Source organism: Acinonyx jubatus, chromosome F2, assembly GCF_027475565.1.
Source record: "Acinonyx jubatus isolate Ajub_Pintada_27869175 chromosome F2, VMU_Ajub_asm_v1.0, whole genome shotgun sequence".
Lineage (NCBI taxonomy): Eukaryota > Metazoa > Chordata > Mammalia > Carnivora > Felidae > Acinonyx > Acinonyx jubatus.
In genome coordinates, this window is record NC_069394.1 from 41,472,135 (window position 1) to 41,486,274 (window position 14,140).

At 37.9% G+C, this 14,140-nt stretch overlaps 1 protein-coding gene across 3 annotated transcripts in view; it reads right to left on the reverse strand.

The window, feature by feature from the left end:
* Positions 1-14: 14 nt before the first annotated feature.
* Positions 15-14,140, reverse strand: part of INTS8 (integrator complex subunit 8) — a 52,418-nt gene continuing 38,292 nt past the window's right edge. For all 3 annotated transcript variants that reach the window (XM_027064207.2, XM_027064206.2, XM_027064205.2), the window contains 10 exons: positions 14,027-14,060; positions 12,726-12,782; positions 12,552-12,613; positions 9,845-9,963; positions 8,899-9,002; positions 8,100-8,150; positions 6,117-6,190; positions 5,972-6,036; positions 5,796-5,839; positions 15-201 (listed from right to left, as the gene is read on the reverse strand). In XM_027064207.2, coding sequence (XP_026920008.1) covers positions 85-201; positions 5,796-5,839; positions 5,972-6,036; positions 6,117-6,190; positions 8,100-8,150; positions 8,899-9,002; positions 9,845-9,963; positions 12,552-12,613; positions 12,726-12,782; positions 14,027-14,060 — 727 coding nt within the window. In that variant the 3' untranslated portion in view covers positions 15-84. The remainder of the gene's footprint in view (positions 202-5,795; positions 5,840-5,971; positions 6,037-6,116; positions 6,191-8,099; positions 8,151-8,898; positions 9,003-9,844; positions 9,964-12,551; positions 12,614-12,725; positions 12,783-14,026; positions 14,061-14,140) is intronic.

Below are 14,140 nucleotides of genomic sequence, written 5' to 3' on the forward strand. Positions count from 1 at the left end.
TAAATGTGTAAATATGTATTATATAATCTAATACTGTTTATTTTTAGCCCATTGTTTAAAAAATAAAAATTTTTAACTAACTGTTTAAAAGTAAAGTTTTGCCATTGCTTGGAGAAACTTTTTTTTCCTTCTCTGCGCTGCCAGCTGTAACACTTCTTCTGGGTTGCTTGCATTCAATTCTGTCTGACCGATGGCTTTGATCTTCCAAAACAGAAAGGTGATGTTATTACAGGTGTGGTCAAAAACAAAGTCTTGCTAGTATACATAATACAAAACTACCTACATGCTAACAAAGTCAACTGTAAATGATGGGAGGTGTAGAAGAAATTAACAAAGACAGACTCAGAGCCACTCTTAAAGATCAAATGCCTAGCCACTGTTCATGGAATTACAGTAGGTTCCCCCTTATCTGAAGTCCAGCATGGTCCAGAAGATGATCCTCCTCCTAACAGGTCTCAGAGTCAAAAGTAATCTAATGCTTTACCACAATGCCTACATCATTCACCTCACATCATCCCAAGAAGAGGGCGTACAATATTTTGATATTTGTAATAATATTTGTAACATTTGTAACAATATTTTTAATAATTTATTACATAAATATCTATATATAGGGTTCAGTACTCCCTATGGTTTCAGGCATCCACCTGGGTCTTACAACATATCCCCTGTGGATAAGAAAAGACTATCTATAGGAACATTAATTCATGTAAGTTTATTTGACTAAAAATACCAGCAAATAAGCTCTACATATCATCCAACACATTTTTACAGTTAATTGAGGCTCCTACAAAATAGTTTGAAAAATCAAAATTCATGTTTCAGGAAAGGCTTTACTTGTTTAATATGCAAAAATAGGTAGTTGCTCAGCATTATGACAGCCTATATAAAGTGGTTCATTTCTTTCATAACTAGAATACCTCAGCCTACTAAAAATCTATAGTATAATCTGCCAAAGAGCATTTTGTTAGAATGTATTTTAGGATCTTAGAATTACCTTTAGATTAAAAGCCAATCTACATCTTTAGATAAAAAAAGAAAGAAGCCCAGCGGTGCCTGGATTGCTCAGATGGTTAAGTATCCAACTCCTGGTGTCAGGTCATTATCTCACAGTTCAGGAGTTCCAACCCCACCTGGGGCTCCACACTGACAATGTGGAGCCTATGGGGATTCTCTCTCAAATAACTCATGTATTTTTTAAAAAGAAACCCTATTATAACTTCTTTAAACAACAAAGACTAACCGTCAACACCATTTCAACATGAAGGAGTGCATGTGGAAAAACCTAGTCATAGGGTATATGACTAAAGAATGATTTCCAACAGATAAAATAACACAAAGATGACTGGCTATAAAAATCCAAAGTATAAGACAGAAGTTGGAATTGGAGCCAGAGATTTGAGAGAAATAATGTACACTGTGGGTAGTAGTTAAACCCATGAGTGGATGAGACTACCTAGGGAGAATGTAGGGCAATCTGAAAATAACCAAAGGACTAAACTCTGAGGAAACCAAGATTAAGGGGGAGACAGAGGGAGATGCTCATGAAGAAATGGACAGAAGAAAAGGCAGAAGAGTGAGTGAAAAAAATTGAGAGAAAATAATGTCAGGGAAGCCAAAGGAATAAAGAATTTTAAGAAGTGAGATGTCAACACGATAAAGACTGAAAAGCATCCACTGACTTTGATATTGGTGATCCTTGAGAGAACGGTTAAGAGTGATAAGAGCAGAAGTCAAATTACAATGGGTCGAGAGCGTCACAGAACTGGGCAGAGAAGGGACAAGGGAAGTAGAGGTACAGTCAAGGATGAAATAGTTTATAAGCTATGGGAGAGGCTGACAATACAGGAGAGGAGACAACTAATTAAAGGTCACTGAACAGGTTGAATCAAAAGCCTAAAAACTTGCCTTCATCAAGGAGTAACATTACCAACAATAGTCAAACTATGGAGAGGGCCCAAATGTCCATTGACTAATGGACAAAGATAATGGTGTCTGTGTGTGTGTGTATACACGTGCACGCGCACACACACACACACACACACACATATATATACATACACACACACACATATACATATATACGTACAATGGAATAATCAGCCATCAAAAAGAATGAAATCTTGCTATTTGCAACGACACAGAGCTAAACTGTATTATGCTAAGTGAAATCAGAGGAAAAATGCAACAGGATTTCACTCATATGTGGAATTTAAAAAAAATAGATGAATATAAGGGAGGGGAAGAAAAAAAAGAGGGAAACCATAAGAGACTCTCTTTTTTTTTTTTTAGTTTATTTGGGGGGGGGGGGGCAGAGAGAGCAAAAGAGAGAATCCCAAGCAGGCTCAACACTGTCCGCACAGAGTCTGATGTAGGGCTCAATCTCATGAGCTGCAAGATCATGACTTGAGCCAAAATCAAGAGGCAGGTGCTTAACCAACTAAGCCATCCAGGCACCCCAACCATAAGAGACTCTTAACAATAGAGAACAAACTAAGGTTTGCTGGAGGGAGGTGGGTGAGGGGTGGGCTAGATGGGTGATGGGTATTAAGGAGAGCCTTGCTGGGTGTTGTATGTAAGTGATGAATCACTGAATTCTACCCCTGAAACCAATATTGCATGTATGTTAATTAGAATTCAAATAAAAATTTGGGGAAAAAAAAATATACATACCTCTATGTTTATGTTTATAGCAGCATTATCTATAATAGCCCAACTAAGGAAACAGCCCAGTGTCCATTGACTGATGAATGGATAAAGACGATGTAGTATGTGTGCATATGTGTGTGTGTATGTATGTATATGTATATACATATACATATGTGTGTGTGTATATATATATATATATATGTATAATACCATGGAATATTAGCCATAAAGAATGAAATCTTGCCATTTGCAATGATGTGGATGCAGCTAGAGAGTAATATGCTTAGTGAAATAAATCAAAGATAAATACCATACGAAATACCTCACATGTGAAATTTAAGATACAAAACAAATGATCAGAGAGAAAATAGGGAAAAAAGAGAGAGGCAAACCAAGACACAGACTCTTAATTATAGCAAACTGATGGCTACCAGAGGAAAGGTGGGTGAGGGATGAGTAAAAAAGATGGGGATTAAGGAGTGCACTTACTGTGATGAGTTCATTATACACCTGAAGATAATATTACATTGCATGTTAACTAAGCTGAATTTAAGTAACTTAAAAAACCAAATACCCTTTCCTCCCTTAATAAATTTCCTTAAAAAAAAAAAAAAGAGTAACATAACCTCCTACTAAGAGTACACTTAACAATGAGCACAGAGGTAGAATTTTAAGGAAGGATTTGAAGCTGGTACTTATAACGCCACAATTCCCAAAACTACAACTCCATGTGGACGGGAGCTGATAGTCTTTTCTGGTCTATTCCAAACACAGGCAAGGAAGTACGGAACAGGGAGAAAGGAGAGGGGGCTGAACACAGGGAATGTCTAAAACAGTCCCTGAAAAGAAAGCAGACCACTGACTGCTGGCCCATAACACAAAAGAGATAAGGAGCCAGCTAAGCTCTGAGACCATGGTTTGGTAATGGCACCACAGTTTATATGATGGCAGGATTTTTTCCAACCAAACTCAGTGGCTCGGGGAAAAAAGCAAAATCTTTGAACCGATTCAGGGTTGGAATTTTTCCAGGTGAAGTGAAAGACAAAAATGCAAAGATGCTGAATATACATTTTTTTTTCACATTTTACTTATTTAAGTAATCTCTACACCCAATGTGGGGCTCGAACCCACGACCCCAAGATTAGCACACTCCAACTGAGCCAGCCAGGTGCCCCAAAATGCTGAAAATATTGACCAAAGGGTAGTTTTGACAGTCAGTCATAGATAAGCAGGGGTTCCCAAACCTGGTTTGTCATAATCAGAACTAGCTGGGAAACTTACAATTTGGATTCCAAGACCTTATCTCAGACCAGCGTAATCAGCACCTCTTGATAGTGTACACATAGGTATTTGCCATATTCAAAGTGAGTAGGGAAGGAAGGGAAGCTGGGAAGGGGCTGACAGACTGGGGAAAAATTGGTCACAAACCTGAATATCTCACTGATCATGAGGAACATGGGAGCCAGGAAGTAAGAGAAGGATAAATTACCGGCAGATGGATCTTAGGTAGAACAATTCTGATGATAAGACACGGCTACGGGTGTGGGTGGCTGATGCTAAGTAAAGGTAACAATCAAACTTGGAAAGCTATGGATAAGGATGTTGGGTAAATAATCACGTATATTTTGATGCATGTGGAGGAATAACCAGTAGCTTGGTTAGATGACCTACTAAAGAGACAAGTGTAAACTTTTAAGGAGAAAGGGCTTAAAATGATACAAGTAGAGACGGTCTGGAAATAGCACTGGAGACATGACAACTTCAGTATGCCTACCAGCTGTGGATAAGCTTGCAATGGAGAATGACTTGCCTCCAATCAAGTAGGCTGGCTTCATGTTCTTTTTCCTTTTGATTTTTAAAAAACATACTATTATTTTCCCCCTCCAAATAATGCCCATACAACTTAGTCCATGCAGAAAGCTTTAAAAGATATACAATAGCACATAATTTTGTTAGTATGAGCGAAAGCAACAAGAAAAATTATCTGTGGTGATACTGATGCAGCAAGTATTAGTCAAGTAAAAATGGCCATAAATTTATAATGCTTTGGGGCGCCTGGGTGGCTCAGTCCGTTAAGCACCTGACTCTTGATTTCGGCTCAGGTCATGATCTTACGGTTTGTGAGTTTGAGCCCCGTGTTGGGCTCTGCACTGACAGTGTGGAGCCTGCTTGGTATTCTTTCTCTCCCTCTCTCTCTAAATAAACACTAAAAAATTTTAGAATACTTTGGCTTATAAGTCAAACTTAAAAACAGATAACTCATCTATCAGTAACTACTGAGCATCTATAATGTGCCAGGCACCATTCTAGGTATCAGCTATGACAAAGCCAAGTTTTTGGTGGGGAAACAGCCAATAAATTAGCAAATATATAGTATGTCAGATGTAAATCAGAAGTATAATGGAGGACATTTTCAAAAGGGAAATGAGAAAAAGTGTTGGAGAGAAAAGGGTAGAGAAAGACATGGCTATTTTATAAGATGGTCAGGAAATGATCACTAAGATGACTTTTTTTTTTTTAATTTCTTCTTTTTAAACATTTATTTTTGAGAGAGCGAGCGAGCATGAGCAGGGGAGGGACAGAGAGAGAGAGGGAGACACAGAATCTGAAGCAGGTTCCAGACTCTGAGCTATCAGCACAGAGCCCAACGTGGGGCTCAAACCCATGAACTGCCAGATCATGACCTGAGTGGAAGACTAAGATGACATTCCAGGAGACCTGAGGGAAGTTAAAGAATGTTTATGGAAAATAAAATTTCAAAGGCCCTTCAGGTGGTGAATGTTTTCAGCATGTTCAAAGAACAGTAGGGCTAATAGCATAGCAAAAGTTAGCAAGAAAGTCGGATGGACAGCTAGAGGTCATATGCAGGCTTGTAAGCTATTATAAAGACTTTGAGATTATAGGAGATAGGAAACCATTCAAAGGTTTGGAGCAGAGAAAGGACGTGATCCAATATTTTAAAATAAAAGAGAGATAAAGCTCTAGATGAAAATAGGTCTGTTAAAAAGTAAACACTGATAACCAAAATCTGACAGTAACTAGGCATACAAAATCTTTTTTGGGGGGGTGAGGGGTCCAAATCTTAACGACGGTTTACAATCAGGGAAATTAAGTGTATTACTGAAGAAAGGCATAAAATAACTTACCGCAATTTGTCTTTTATCAGTTTCTCCTCTTTTATGATGAAGATCTAAACAAATCAGTTAAGAATAAATCTGATATTATTAAATACCATGACAATATCTCAACTGTTTATTTACAGTACTTTTTTAATTTACAGAAGTGAACTGTCCTAATATCACATATGTTGATAGAAGGATACAGGTCAAGTATTCCAAAATGGTAACATCCCATATGTAGTCATAGTAGGAGTCCATAGCATCATGACTGAAAAACAGATTTTAGTTACTTCCTCTTTATTAAGCAGAAAAATTTCAACTTCATTTTATTTTAAAAACCATTCATACCTGTTTTGTTCCTGCAATGATTTAAAGGCTGTTTTGTAGTCAATTTCTCTGAGGAACTGACATAAAATTGCCACCTACATAAACAAAGAAAATGATTTAACGTAACCAGTGTCAACAAGGACTCTCCTGGTTTGGGAGGCCTAATTTTTTTTTTTTTTTAAGTTTATTTAATTCTCTTAGTAATCTGTACACCCAGCATGGGTTTGGCTCTTTTGACTGAGTGCCCCTGGGAAGGGCAATTTTTAATGATTCTTACATCAAGAACACACTAAAGAGGGCTTGCAGATCATACTGAGTAGATCAGCTCATAATTATGGATCCCATCTAATTTTAATTGCAAAAACCTTTACATACGCATCTGCCCATTTAAAAAAAAATTTTTTAATGTTTATTTTTGAGAGGAAAGAGACAGACTGCAAGTGGGGAAGGAGCAAAGAGAAAGGGAGACAGAATCTGAAGCAGGCTTCACGCTCTGAGCTGTCAGCACAGAGCCCGACACAGGGCTTGAACTCACACACCAGGAGATCACGACCTGAGTCAAAGTCAGATGCTTAACTGACTGAGCTACCCAGGTGCCCCTGTCTGCTCAATTTTTAAATCAATGATCTAAATCATAAATTTTTAGAGCTTTGTTCATTTTAAAAGCCCATTCAAAAATTACATAATGCCTTTCAAGGACATACAGAACCTGCAATCAGACCTGTCACAGCTAGTCCATTTCTCCACCCTCAGTCTCTGGCAACTGCTAATCTACATTCTGATTATAGATTTGCCTATTCTGGACATTTCATATGAATGAAATCATAATAACAAGGCCATGTGTATCTGGCTTTTTTCCACTCAACCTAATACTTCCAAGATTCACCCCTGTTGTAGCATGTATTGGCACTTCATTTGTTTCTCTGGCTAAATAATATTCCACCGTAGGATCTACCAAATTTTATTTATCCATTCCTCAACTGATGGACATCTAGGTTATTTCAACTTTTTGGCTAAGATGAGTAACACTACTGTGAACATTCGTGTGCAAATTTTTCTGTGGACATGTTTTCAATTTTCTTGGTTACAAACCTAGGGATGGAACTGTTAGGTCTAGGTCACATGGTAATTTTATGCTTAAATTTTTGAGGAACTGCCAAATTGTTTGGCAGGTCATGCCATTTTATATTCCTACCAGCAACGTATGAAGGTTACAATTTCTCCACACCTTCACCAATACTGTTACTATTTTTTTAAACTTTATCTTCAGAGAGAAAGAGAGCGTGGCTGCACGAGTGGGGGAGGGGCAGAGGGAGAGACAGAATCCCAAGCCGGCTCTGTGCCGTCAGCACAGAGCGCGACATGGGGCTTGAACCCACGAGCCATGATATCATGACGTGAGCTGAGATCAAGAGTTGGATACTTAACTGACTGAGCCACCAAGGCGCCTGTCTTTCAATTACAGCCATTCCATCAAGTGTGAAGTGGTACCTCATGTGGTGCTAATCTGTATTTCCCTAGTGACTCACATGCACATCGACTCTTAAATATTAAAAAAAAAACCCACACACCTTAAAAATGCTTTTTTTCCATTTAGAAGGTTCTAAGACCAATGTTTTCTAATTCATACTTTCATTTTAGTTAAAATTTCCTAGAAAAAAAATTAAGGGGTGCCTGGGTGGCTCTGTTGGTTAAGCATCCGACTCTTGGTTTTGGCTCTCTGGTCATGATCTCATGGTTTCATAAATCTGAGCCCCACACTGGGCTCTGGGCTGAGTGTGGAGGCGGCTTGGGATTCTCTCTGCCCCTCCCCTACTCACACTGCTTCTCTCTCAAAATAAATTAAAAAACTAAAAAAAAAAAAATTTAATATGCCAAATTCTTAAATACCGTAAACTTAAGCAATTATGGTAAAGAAAATAAAGGCGATTTCCCAGTCCAATGCTTTATATTTACTGCAAATTCCAATATACATGAAAATAAACCAACATATCATAAACTAACCTGTGTGTGGCAATTCAGCAAAGAACAGCATTTTATCATCCGTTTTATTACCTACAAAAACAAATCCTGATTATTTTCAAAAACTAGTTAACACCAGTTGTAACCAATGTACTGCTCTGATGTGGAATGGCAACAGTGGCGAAAATTGTGCGTATGTGGGAACAGCAGGTATAGAAAACTCCGCTTTTTGCTCAATTTTGCTGTGAATCGAAAAATGCGCTGAAAAATAGAATTTTTAATTAAAAATAACACATTACTAAAATATTTAAGATCTAATTTAAAAGCCACGTATTATAATCTACCATTTAATAGATTCTGATATTGATGGCACAAAACAGGAAAGAGCGACACGTATAAAAGAAAATGAAATAAATTTGAGATTTAGGAGATAAAATCACTATGTCTTAAAGGCTGAATGGATTTCAGTGGGAGCCATCAATAAAGAAAAGAGGATACTGAGGATTTGGGCTTGGTCAACTTAAATGGCTGAACAAGGCGTTTGGTATTTTGGCGCGTGTGTGTGTGTGTGTGTGTGTGTGTTTTCATGTATGTGAGAAAAGGGCATCAGGAGGGAGACTGTAAAGTAAAATGCTGAAATCAGTTTTGGACAGGTTGAGTTTTAGGTGTTCTGAGAAATCAAAGCAGCAATGATCTATGGGCACTGGAAATATGGAGAGCAATCAGGTCTAGAGTATTCAATTTACCACATATATGGAAATGAACCAGCTCACCCAAAAGGGGCCTGGGAAAAAGGAACATGTAAAGGTAGACAAGAAAGAGAGCCCACGAGACAACTTACCTGGTCTGTATAAACATCAGGAGGCACAGCCTTATTGAAGAAATCAGAACACACGGCTCCTGCCTGTAGGTAATAGTGAAGAGCTGCCGAATACTGGTTTGTTGCTGAAGCAGAAAATAATAGAGAATGACCTAACGTTAGACATAACGGCCGGAAAGACAAACATGGACTCTTTTGTGAAGACCAGGGTATGATTACTTCATGAGTTGACAAAAGCAGATTCAAACCACAGGGCTAGGGATAACACTTATCTGGGACAACACAGAAAAACCACATTTTTTAAAACTACTTTAAAAGAAGTAATATATTCCTTGCTTTCTAAAACTGATGAGCCAAAAATTTAGCACAGATTTCTTGTCAAACTTAGTACTGGAGGTATTTGTTTCCCAAATGCCCATACTAGAAACATACCTGAATTTTCTGACATAGTTTAGAATCAGTAAATCTATTTTAAACATAGATATTAAGATCTTGATAACAAATTCTTCGGAGGGTCAGGATGAAAATGAGTATTAAAACTGGCAATTATCAGGGGCACCTAGGTGGCTCAGTCAGTGGAGCATTCGACTATTTTGGCTCAGGTCATCATCTCATGGTTCGTGGAAACAAGCCCCGTGTTGGGCTCTGCACTGAGTGTGGAGCCTGCATGAATTCTCTCTTGCCCCCTCTCTCTCTACCCTGCCCCTTCCCCACTCACACACACACACACACACACACACACTCTCTCAAAATAAATAAACTTAAAAAAAAAATGTAGTCAACATAAAAATTCGAAGTATCTGAACCAAAGGCACAATACAGAAAATGAATGTATACCAATGTATCTAGAAAGAATAGACATCAAAAACAAGACCAGTTTAATAACTATTAGGAAAAATATGTATTTATTTTCACTTCTAAAAGTGCTACAAAAACAAAATGCAAAAGAACCATACATCTCACTTACCAAAATAAATGTCTGCCTGAATAATTAACCAGGAATGGTTGTTTGGACTTATACTGAGGGCATACCGAACTAGCTCTTTCACTGTGATTGCCACAGCTTCGAAGTCCACTGACTGGAGGCTTAAAAAAAAAAAAAAAAAAAAAAAAAGACAGTGAACATTAATCTCGATTTTGCAACTTCAAATTCCATGCACATTTATTAAAAACAAAAAGAGTTAGCCAAAATTTAAGTGACCATAAATATAATGCCAATTATTAGTAAAAGTACTGTTTATTAAAACTATAACAGCTGAGTCCAGGAAGTATGAAGTGTGATAAGCTTCACTTTTTATAAGAAGTTGAAAACAAATCTGATTTTTGTTTCCTTTTTTCCCCCCAAATGTCACTCTTAAAGGGCCTGAATACTAACAATACTATGCAGCCTCGAGTCCACCTTATGACTCCTAGTGAGAATAACAAAGTCCCCTGGATTAGAGGCTTCACTTGGCCCTCACAGGGTCGGGGGCTACCTGTGGCAAGTGTACCACTTGAGTATATTCAAGTGCCTGTAAAGAAGCAGAGGAGGGGAGGGAACGGGGCCAGCCGCTGTGAGCCTCGTTAAACCTGAAGTCCTGTGATACAGAATTAGAGGATGGAGCTGTAAGGATAAAAGCCAGCCCAGCACACAAGAAACAAAGCTCATAGTGCCTATCTCCCGGAAGCAGTAAGGCACAGAGGTAGAGAACGTATGCTCTGGATTCAGACACATAAAAGGTTCAAGTCCTAGCTCTGTCGCTTACAAGGTGAACTTGGACAAAGTCCTCCTGTTGCCCAGAGTTAGATCTAACCATAATTCACCAATGTTCCCAGTGTAGTAGGAACAGAACTGTGGTATTATTAGCAAATACTCAATTATTCATTTACAGCTAAATGAGTTAAACTGGTTTGTGATTTTATAGAAATTTATGAAATGTTAACAAGAATTCGATCTACATATCAAACAACTGATCTTAACATAGTCATGCTCAATCCATACCATTCTCACACTATTCTTAGAGTTAATAAAAACTCGTGCTCAAGAGAAATACTTTTTCTTTTCAAACATTTAGTCACATTTTCTCTGTGTCAACTTACATTAAAGTAACTTTATCACGAAGGTAACAGTTAAGCCTATTACAAGCCAGTCCTTATAAACACCTACCTTGGAACCGTACTATTTTATTTAATCCTCACAAATCTGAGGTAGATACTCTTCTTATATCCATTCAATAAATGAGGAAACTAGCAAAGAAAGCAACTTATACAGGGTTTGATACCAGGTAAGTCAAGAAGAGGCTGGGACTCAAACTCCACCAATCTAGCTCAGAGCCTCTATGGTAAGCTATTCTTTTGCCTCATTTATAAACACACACTGAAAATCAACCATTGGGATAAAGAAGCAACACCCCAGAGATGCTACCAACCATCAGTTAGGCAGAAGGATCTCTATCTGATTTTTGGACTGCTATGTAACATACTAAATATTACAGAAAAACCTGCAGTCCGAGAACCTGGCTGGCCCTGTCAGTAGAGCACGTGACTCTTCTCGTTTGTAAATTTGAGCCCCATCATGGGTGTAGAGATTACTTAAAAATAAAATCTTAAAAAGAAATCTGCAGTTACAATGTCATTTAGGATGCACATTTGCTTCTGAAGCATGGTGATCCTTTGGGAAACAAGCCTCAATATGAGGTCACTCACTCACTTTTGACCTTCCAAGCCTCTATAGGAGATGTACAACTGCTTTCAATCTCTAGGATTAAGATGAAAGCAAATTACTCTCATTCTATTGCCTGCTTATCTACCTACTAAAATCTTTTCTTCTTCAAAGATGCCACTAAGGGCAATAAAATAAGGCCTAGTCCTGCCCTTCAGGCACAAAGTCAAAAAAAAAAAAATTGGGGGTAGGGAGGATAGGAAAAATAACTTTTAGGAGGGAAGAAATGGGACTCTTGAATGAGAAGTTGCTATGTGTAGGAAAAGAAATATGTGAACGGTTTCTTCTTCCAGAAAAAGAACGTTTTCTTCTCCCCATATTACTGTGCTTTTCAGGAGATGAAAGAAAGAGGGAATATTTCTTAAAGTATCCAAGAACTTCTTAGTAACTAAAAGGGGTTGGGACCCTCTGACAGTCACAGTGTTAGAAGAGACCTACAAAGAATAATTATAAAGAAGTCATTTTCGGGACGCCTGGGTTAAATAGCCGACTCCTGGTTTTGGCTCAAGCCATGACCTCACAGTTCACCAATCCTGCATCAGGCTCCACATTGACCTGTGCTGACAGCACAGAGCCTGCTTGGGATTCTCCCTGCTCTCTGTCCCTCCCCCACATGCACACTATCTCTCAAAATAAACTTTTTTTATTGATGCCCTTTTCAAATTGATATTTATACAAGAGGTAAGATGAAGGAACCCTAACAGAAGATCGTTTTTGCCTCGATGCTCTAACTCTACCCACTGACAAGTCATCAGGACCACTTAGGGATCTTTTGTTCAACTTAAGGCTGGTGTACCTTAGCTCTTAGAGTTATGCCTTATTCATTTTTAAGAAATAATTACTGCAACAGAGAAATGAAGTTGGCTGTAGAATCCTTATAGATTGCAGCCTTTTAGTGAAATTATTCAAGATTATCTATATCAGGATGATCTCTAAATACATAAAAATAAATTCAAGCTATAATACTTCTTACTTCGGGATGGAGGATGGCCAAATAGAAATGTGTTCAGCTGTAATATCATTCACAATGTCCTCCTAAAAAAAAAAAAAAAAAAAAAAAAAAAAAAAAAAAAGTGATTTTTAAGTTGATTTTTTTTAAAGGAAATTTCTTTTGAAGATTTTTTTAATGAAATTATGAAATACTGACCCGAACATTGTGAAGTTTCACAAAGAGTGATAAAATAATAGTCAAAACCAAAGGTTCCTATGAGAAAGAAAATACAGAATCATTAAATATTATATATATTTAACATTCCTCCTGTCAACCTCAGGGGATAACAAGGGTTTTGTTTTTTTTTTTTAATGTTTATTTTTGAGAGAGACAGTGTGAGCGGCAGTGGGGCAGAGAGAGGGGGAGACACAGAATCTGGAAGTAGGCTCCAGAACCTGAGCCAAAGTTAAATGCTTAACCAACCGAGCCCCTCCAGGTGCTCCCCCCACAGTCAAAAGACTTTCTGTCAAAAGACTCTAGGGAGCCTGGGTGGCTCAGTCAGTTAAAAGTCCAACTTCAGCTCAGGTCTTGATCTCACGGTTCAGAAGTTCGAGCCCTGTATCAGGCTCTGTGCTGTCAGCACAGAGCCTGCTTCAGATTCTGTCTCCCTCTCTGCCTCTCCCCCACTTAGCCAGCATGCACACGCACTCACTCTCTCAAAAAGACATTTAAAAAAAGATTCCTTCACTTTTGAAATCTACCATCTGCTTTAGTTTAAAGTGCACACTACAGGTCAACTTTATTTTTAATCTCATGAAAGAAGTCACAGCACACAATTACACAAAAATTAGCATATTTAGGTGACTGGCTTATGGTGCTCAACTCCTCAAATGACTTTTGAAATTGAGTAAATACATCTCTTTCCAATTAGTACTTCTAGCTAGCTCTAAAAAAATCAAAATTTTATTCCTTAAAATAATACTTAAAGGATGGAATCTAGCTTATGCCAGTAAATAAGTGTAACATTAATCCTATCATCAAAAATTAAGGCTAGGCTTCACACATCCTGCCCTATTATGAAAACTTCCTTAAAATTAAAAAAATACCTCCTTTGGGGCACCTGGGTGCCTCAGTCAAGCGTCTGACTCTTGGTTTCAGCTCAGGTCATGATCTCACTGTTTCATGAGTTTGAGCCCCGTGTCAGGCTCTGCTCTCACAGTGCAGAGCATGCTTGGGATTCTGTCTCCCTCTCTCTCTGCCCCTCCCCCACTCGTGCAGTCTCGGTCTCTCTCAAAACAAACTTAAAAAAAAAAAAAAACCTAATTATTCACTAACGCATGTTAAGATAAATGCAAAATAAACCTCTCCATTCAGACTATCCCATCTTCAGAAATGATCACTGAAGATAATGAGCACATCATACAGAGAGAGCACTTAAACAACCAGCATTTAAGCACTCAATATTTTCGGTCATATTTTACAAAAATGAGAATTAGATAACTTTTAATGAAACTTACCCGTAATTTTTTGATAAAAGAAAGTAGTTCACTCCTACAAAAAACAAATTTTGTACGTATTTACTATCAGAAATTAAAAAGAAAGTAAATTATAGGTGAAGGTTTACACCGAAC